Source organism: Gavialis gangeticus, unplaced genomic scaffold (assembly GCF_001723915.1).
Source record: "Gavialis gangeticus isolate Ggan-Ray unplaced genomic scaffold, GavGan_comp1, whole genome shotgun sequence".
Classification (NCBI taxonomy): domain Eukaryota; kingdom Metazoa; phylum Chordata; order Crocodylia; family Gavialidae; genus Gavialis; species Gavialis gangeticus.
Window position 1 is genome coordinate 35,264,584 of NW_017729000.1, and position 8,450 is coordinate 35,273,033.

General features: G+C 42.3%; 1 protein-coding gene across 1 annotated transcript in view; it reads left to right on the top strand.

Moving 5' to 3' along the window:
• Positions 1–8,450, top strand: part of WWC1 (WW and C2 domain containing 1) — a 98,368-nt gene that overhangs the window by 23,492 nt on the left and 66,426 nt on the right. The window contains exons 3-5 of the mRNA XM_019505995.1: positions 1,960–2,163; positions 6,457–6,533; positions 7,476–7,555. Of these exons, the coding sequence (XP_019361540.1) occupies positions 1,960–2,163; positions 6,457–6,533; positions 7,476–7,555 (361 nt within the window). The remainder of the gene's footprint in view (positions 1–1,959; positions 2,164–6,456; positions 6,534–7,475; positions 7,556–8,450) is intronic.

An 8,450-nucleotide genomic window follows, 5' to 3' on the forward strand; every position in this document is an offset into this window, starting at 1 on the left:
CTGTTTACTTAGTGCAAGGTTACTGGGAACATTTCATCAGCTGCCTTGGTGGAACAGTACTATGAGCTCATTGACACTGGTCTTGATGAAAAACTGTAGCTGGGGAAGCCAGCTATATTTTTAAAGCAGTGTTTTAGATCAAGGCATGATTTTTAACATCCACAACAAAATTTAAAATCTTGCCTCTGCTACTGGTAGCAATATTAACCTTATCGGGGACTAGACTACACTGTTGCTGTGTCTTGGCTTTTTGTTCTGTGTCATTTCTGTAATTTGTGTGTTTACCCTAAGTTTATTTAAAACTTAGAATTTCTTTTAAAATGTAACCTGTTAATATGATTCCCTTTAAACTACTTAAACCCACCCACATATGCAAAACAAGTAGTTAGTTAAAAACACGTGATCAGTGGAATATTTTGGTCAGGCATTTCTCTAGCATGAGCCAGTCTGTGGTAGTTATGCCAACAACTTGTGTGCCTTGATTAAAAAAAAACAAACAGACCAACAACCAACACCCCCCCTTCAAACCATAAGCATTTAGAGTTATGTATAGGGCTTGCAACAAAATATGCATCCTGCCCTCAATCCAGTATCTTCCAAAGATAATCTTATGCCTGATTTATTTGAGACTTTTTCATAGCCTGCAACGTGACAGTTTTTACTAAATATTTAAAGAAACTCTTAAGATATGCAGATTAGATTCTCACGGATGGTTTCAACCAGCCTCTTTTTATTAATTATTCATTACGTGGTAACTAGGCATCCTCATTCAGGCGCGATTAGTTCAGACAGCCTAGAGCATTGGAAGTTGGCTGAATAATGGAAACTCTTGTTTCTGTGTTTCAGATGAGGAGAGACAGTAGGAATGAGAGAGAAATGAGAATTTGTTTGCAAACACTTGCTCACTAAACCACAATAAAATTGTTTTAGCGTTTACATATTTTGTACTGAGTGGCTTTTTGCTTTTTTTAAATAGAAACGTAGAAGTCTGTGGGATTGGAATAATGGAGGTCAAACTAATTCAATTGTTAATTATAGTGTCAGCTTCATTATTTAAAAATGATCTTTATTATCTACATCATTTTCCCTCCATCCCCTAAAGCAGTAGTCTCCAAACTGTTTTGATCGTGCACCCCTATCGGTGAAAAATGTTTGAGCATGCACCCCCAATATATGTATATTTATATAAATAGAAATAGACGTTCTAATATTTTCTTCCCGCACCCCAGTGGATCGTCTTGTGCACCCCACTTTGCAGACCACTGCCCTAAAGCATTGATTTAAAATAAAAAGAATGCTTTCTTTTTTAACGGGGAAAATAGATATTTATTTATCTTAAGTACTGATTACGTAACTTAATTTTATGTATCCAAGATAAAGTTCCTTTAAATCATTTAATTCTCTTTCCTTGTATCTTAGTGAACCTATTTGTCCTTTTTTCTACCCTCTGTCTTATTTCCTTTCAAGCATAGACCTTCCAACCTGACAGCAATTTTGTTGTGCTGTTTATAGGGGTAGCCAAACTGATATTGGTGTACCTGAAGTATTTATTTTTAAATTGTGCAGTGAGGCAATTGAATTGTTTTGCTGTATAAGCTACACATTTTAGAATACAGCATGTCCTTCTCCATGGAACTTGACAAAGAAAAGTCCTCCACTTGTTCATCAGTTTAAAACATATATAAGAATAAGAGTAGAAATTATTCAATGGTAACTGTTTATATAACTAAAATCTGTTACTAAAACTAAAGCATATCATTTTTACTGTCACCATTCATATAGTAATTTAATCCAAACAATTCAATTTCTGATCAACAGATCGCTAATTGCCTATCCTCTAAATTGTAAATTTGACATAGATGAAGTGGACAGAGAACTTAAGCAGTGATACTAAGCATATTCTTTTGGTCCCACTTATCCCTGTCTATCTTTGAATTAAGGTTTTGTCTTCTCTTAAAGAAACCACACAGATAGAAGACCCTCGTGTGCAATGGCGGAGGGAGCAAGAACATATGCTGAAGGACTATCTGGTCCTGGCCCAAGAGGCAATTGCTGCTCAGAAGGAGATCTACCAAGTGAAACAGCAAAGACTTGAATTGGCCCAGCAAGAGTATCAGCAACTTCATGAAGTCTGGGAGCACAAGCTAGGTTCTCAGACAAGCTGTGAGTATGAATAAATCAGCTCTAAGTGAAAGCTGCTGTTGTAACACAACTAGAAAAAGAACCTGCTGTCAAATGTAGTTTTGCTCCCATGTCAGTTCTAAAAACAACTAATTTGCTTACAGATGGCTTCCAATAAGACAAGCATATAACACTATGGGTAGTATCTTGCCAGCTTTCTCAACATAATCATGGGCTTCTGATGACCTAAGTAGGTGGTCTGAGATGCCCAGGTCCAAAGAGACAGGTATGTGTTACTGGTGCTTTCTAACAGTATGGTAATAATAGAAAAGAGTTTTACAAGGAAACTTACAAGACAACCTACTAAATATTCTTTTGCTGTCTAGCAGATCTCTCTGTCAAATTTTGTTATGGATCACATGGTCCATAAAATATACAGTAGCACCTTGCTGCTATTAGACTAAGCTAGCTTGCAGCTCAGGGATTGCTGCAATCAAGCCTAGCACAAATACAGCTGCAAAAACAACAGGGAGTATGCAGAGAGAAGCAGAAAAAATAGGCCGTGCAAAAGGAGACTGTGAAGAGGAAGCAGGAAGGTAAGCTGTGAAGATATGGAACTTTCATAGAACTGACCGATAAGCTTAAATACAGGACAATGCACTCAAGTCAGCAAACAGTTGACATACCTGCCCATTGGAACAACTGCTAGTAATGACTTCAGTTAAAGGCCAGAGTTTTAGAAGTAATTTTTGCCCACTCTTGATGTACCATAGGGCAGGAGTGAGTAAAATACAGCCTGTGGGCCAGATCCAGCTGGCCAACTGATTGGAGCCAGCCTATGGCTGCCTCTGCAGTGATCCACATGGGGCTGCGCCCTGCCCCATCCCACCCAGGGCAGTGCGCCCCATGCTTCCACCTGCACCCACCAATGTGTGTGCAGTTGCCCAGCAGGGCTGCTTCTGGTGCAGCTGCAGTCACCTGGGTATTGCTAGACTCCTCCCATCTCCAACGGCTGCTCCTCTTTCTGCACCGCTCCGGGCAGCATAGAGAAGGGCGGCGGCCATAGGGATGTATGCTGGGTAGCACACACCCAGCCAAGCAGAGCAGAAGCTGCAGCTGGGCAGTTCCTGCCACAGTGCGCGAGGCTCCAGCTCCCACCTACCTTCCATCCACTCAGCAACCCATAGGTGGCTGCTCATTGCAGCAGGTGGGCAGTGTGAGTGGAAGATGACTGGGAGCTACAACTGGAGCTGGACTCCCGTGTGCTGGGGCAGGAACCACCCAGCTACAGCTTCCGCCTTGTCTGGCTGGCATGTGGTGACTAGCGCGTGTCCCCATGGCTTCCCCACATTTATCTGCTGCATGGGGTAGGAGGAAGAGGAGCCACTAGAGGCATAGAGAACTTAACAGTACCTGGGTGGCTGTGGCAGCAGCCCCACTTGGAAGCTGTGGGCACTGGCTGGGGCTGAGGCTGAGGCAGTGCTGTCTGGTGGACTGCCTGTGCGGCCCCATACAGAGTGCCATGCAGGAAGCCATAGGCTGGATGGGGTGCAGGGGAAAAGACCACACGTGCACGGCACCATCCAGGGAAGCTTTGCTGCATGCACCCTCTGCCCCCCTGCTCCTTTTCTTCCTTCCTCCCCCTTGTCCCCCATTGTCAGTCTGCTCCCAGGACCTAACATGTGGGCAGCTCCCCATACACCTGCACACCCACATACGCTCCCTCCACCCCCATGTAAAATACAGGAGCAAGACTTTTGAGCTATTATGCAACTGCCTTTGTACACTATGCAAAAAAACATAAAACAGGGCAAAACATTTTTTTGAAATAAATAAAATATGTTATTGTCTATATTTGATTTGTAGTATATGATTTGGGTTTTTTTATCTATAATTTGTTAATATGATATCTTCTGAAAGATTTTGTGTGTGTGGCCCTCAACAGCTCACCTAAACTTGTTATGTGACCCTCCAGTCAAAATAATTGCCCACCCTGGTAATAGGGGCACGTTAGGGTGGTGTGGAACAGACTCGGCTAACATTCTGTTCCTCCCTCAACATGGCTAGTAGGAGGGTGTACAGATGGGGTGTGCGAAGCAGGCCCTATTCGATTCAGATTCTGCCTGAATCAGGGACAGCGATTTGATTTGTTGATTCAAATTAGTGTCCCTGATTCGATTCAACTGAATCTAAATCTGAAGATTCGATGCTGATTCCAAGAATCAGTGATTTGGATGCAGACACAGCTTTACAAGTTTTTTCTTTGTACCTTGAAGTAGCAGGTGCAGCTCGTGAACGCTGCGATGCTGGGGCGCATAGAGTGTCCCACAGAAGTGCAGGAGGGCTGTCCGCGTGCTTAGCGGTGAACCTGGAAGTGGACCGGAAGTAGTTCTGGTCCACTTCTGGGTCTGCTGGGGAGCATTCTGGGACACATCCCCTGCGCCTCCCTGCCTCAGCGATTCCCCAGACCCAGGAGGCACCAATCACTGAGCCGGGGGTGGAGGGGAGGGGACCTTGCATGTTGCCTGGCAGACCCAGAAGTGCTTCTGGTCCACTTCCAAGTCTGCTGCTGAGCGCACTGGGGAGCCCCTCGTGCTTCTATGAGATGCTCCATGCACCACAGCACTCCCGAGCCCCTGCTACCTAAAGGTATGTAGAAAAAACATTTAAAGGTGTCTCTATGTCTGAATCTCCGGTTCTTTCCGAATTGATTCGGAGGGTTCCAATTCAATTCGGAGAGATTAAAGAGTCCTCTGATTTGATTTGAATTAGGAGATTTGGCCACCGAATCGGGCCGAATCTCCTCCAAATCAGATTAGGGACTGAAGCTGTAAAGCTTTGCCCAGCCGGAGTGTAGAGATGGAGATTCTTTAGAAGCTGTTGCTGGTGCCTGCCATGGATGTCAGAACCAAACCATTCCTCAGCAGCCCTGGGTTTCAGGAAAGCAGAGAAGTGGTAGATAGACAGTTTTAATATTGTTCACTTTGCATCCCATTATACTCTGGCAGGCACACCAGATCAGGCTGGAGATCATGTCCACAGAATAAAACCACTTTAGTTGTCATGTTGCTAGACCTTATGCTGATCACTTGCATATCCCAGAAGCCAGTGTCTCCCCAGTTTATTGATTTAATAGACCATGATATAGGAGGGTTTGTGTGAAGTTACTGATGTACTTTGCAAAGGGAGTGCTTCAAATGGGAAATGCTTTAAAGACAGAAAGGTCAGAGAGAGCAGGTAAGATGGTATCCAGAGTATACTGCAAGCAGATCATTTGTTTTTATAAATGGCATGGGAGTAAATCCAAGTTTGATTTCAGGTTCTTTTCCTAGTTCTGCTGACTTACAGCTGCTCTCTGACTTATCTGTGCAATTTAAGAACATGATTGTGAGACAGAACCATACCAATGGTCCACTTCAGAATCACATCTCTGATGGTGGTCAAGACCAGCTGCTTCAAGAGATGAAGCAAAAAATCCAGCAGAAGCCAAATATTTTCCCTAATTCTTATCAGTTAGAGGTTGACAGATACTCTGAAAAAGTCAACTTTTGTTTTATTTTTTATTTTATTTTGTTGCAAATTTTTAATGACATTAACCACATATAAATAGCCAGTCCTGTCTGAATACTGCTGAATACTTTTCCTCACTTACATCTTCTGGCAGTAGGTGTCAGGCTAATTTCAAATTATTTTTAAAACTACCTATTGGCTTTTCATTTCATTGAGATGTCCTCTTGCCAGAGACCGTCCAAGTAGGGTATAGGGCCTGGGGCAACTCAGTCTGTGTAGGGCCCTGCCCCTGGACAGAATGGAGCCCTGTGGGGGGAGGAGGGGGTGCAGAGTGCCAAGCAGCTGGACGTGCCAAATTTGGCGGTGGGGGGAGGGTGGAGTGCCAAGCGGCTTGATGTGGAGCCACTGGTAGCGCGGAATTGCCACAGCCACTCCGCCTGGCTCCTCAGGACCCCCCAAAGCGTGGGGTCCAGGGCACTTGCCCCAATTTGGAGCAAGTCCTGCATCTCTAGTCTTCTCTGATATGCTCTCATCCTCTTGAACATGTGGCCATCTGCTCTTGTGCGGGCCTTGGGTTGGGGGTGGAGAGGAGGAGGCATGCAGGTAGTAGTGGGGAGTGATGGGAGAGAGGACCTTTTGTTTCACTTTGGGGATGGGAAGACGGTTAAAGAATGAAGTATGGGAGAGAGCCGAAAGCCAGTTTGTGTCTCAGGGAATCTGTACTGGTGCTCAGATAAATCTTCTTTTTAGGTTTGTATGGGGTATTGTAAAGTTCACTGTGCCATGGAGTAGGTTTCTTAATTTAACATACTCTCTTCATTCCAGTGCTCTCTGGCTCATCGTCTAGTTCTAAATATGACCCGGAGATTCTTAAAGCTGAAATTGCTACTACAAAATCCAGGGTAAGAAGTATAAAAGGACCTTTGCTTTCTGCTAGTAATCTTAAGAAACTTCTGCACCTCACAGTAAATATTAAAGGAGATGGTGAAGCAGCTGAGAGCTAATGCTGCCAGCTTTAATCTAGAAGATAAAGTATCAGAACCCTCTGAAGTCTGTGTCCAAAAGTTCATCTATGGAACACTTTTTAAAACAGACTTTGAGATTGTCTTAAAGCTGATAGTACACATTTTTCTATAGATATTGTACGATATTTAATTACATGGTGACTGTGTGTTGCAATTTTAAATTGCTGGTTGCTTCCAGAAACTGGTAGCTATTTTGTCTTCAGTCCATTTTAGATTGCTTTCTTGAAGATTTTAGATTGGGAGGAAGTATGAGCAACAGTTATGTAAGTGGGTTGGACCTCTAGAAAATGTAAGACGGTAAACTACAGAGTCCATGTGTTCACAATTCATGTTATCACTGTTAGCTGTACACAGTGTTCACAGTTCTCTGTTAGCTGTACAGCAGAGTCTTTTAATAGGATCTTTGAAGTGAATGGTATATATCATTGTAACTGGACAGCTATTCCAATATTTAACAACTTTTAAAATTATTGACAAATTATATCCATTATGTCCCTCCCTGTCCCCTTTTAATCTTTATTTGTCAGTTTTTTATTTTAGAGGTTAAACATTTCATATCTTTTAAGCACGTCATCAAATCATGCAACATCTGGCATTTGATTAATGTTTCCCCAGGGAGAACAATATTGTAATGCTGTCTTTATCAAGTAGGAGTTAGGGCTGTTCATTATCTTTGAACTAAATTAATTTTTAGGCAATTCCAATCAAATGTCCATCCTGCTTAAACATTTTATGATTGTCTGAAGAATGACATATCTAAAATATTAAAGTGAAATATCAGTCTGAAAACATAACACTTTGCTGTCCTATTTATTATAGGTTAATAAACTTAAGAGAGAGGTAGCTCACATGAAGCAGGAACTACAGTACAAAGAGCATGGCTTCCAAACACTTAAGAAGTAAGTATAGTGCTTGGGCCAGCTTGCTTTTGCTGCAGATGTGCGCAAGCTGACTTTAGTCAAAAGTTCTAAAGAAAACACGAGAGGGCCATATTTATATATTTTGGTAAATAGAATTCTCTCTTGCATCTCATATTAGTTAATGCTCATGGCATGATATGGCCCATTGTCTTAATTATAGGAGTCATTGTCTTAGGAGCATTGAGGAATGCCTTTTTTTAAAAAAATGGTCCCAGATGTTATCTGATGTGATAACTAATGAAACTGTCAGGGTTCTTGCAATGTACCGACTTCTCAAGAGAGTGATTTAGAATTGGACCAAATAATTTATTTAAAAGAGAATAAATGCACCAACATGCATACTTCCTGAGTTGAGGAAAAGAATTATATTATTCTGTGGAGTGAAGGAAGATCTTTATTGTAGGAAAAAGTGAAGTAGAGCGATTAATCTACCTTCTTGTTTAGTGACCTGCAGAAGGCAGAAGTAGAGGAACTTCATAAAATTAGATTTGGTTGTGTGTGTGGGGGGGTGTTAATCTCAGTTTAACATAAAATACACCTGTGACTAGTTTACAAGTCCTCCTGTATAATCACACCTTTTTAAGGGAAGGCAGCGGAAACTTGCCTTAACTATCAAGTGATAAAAATTTGTCCTAGGGCACTGCTAAGGAGAAGATGATACAGATTTCTGTTTCAGAGACATCTGAGCATAAATTTCAGATTTCCCCTTTAGCTCATGTTACCTGGCATCATTTTGGATACAGTTTTAACCTGATCCTGACACTGCTCCACTTGGGGAGTATCATGGCAAGATGTCTGAAGAGACTATTCCTAAAGCTTTGTCTTCAGGTTTGAGGCCAAGGCAAAAGGTTTCTGGTCCGTGACATTATCGCCT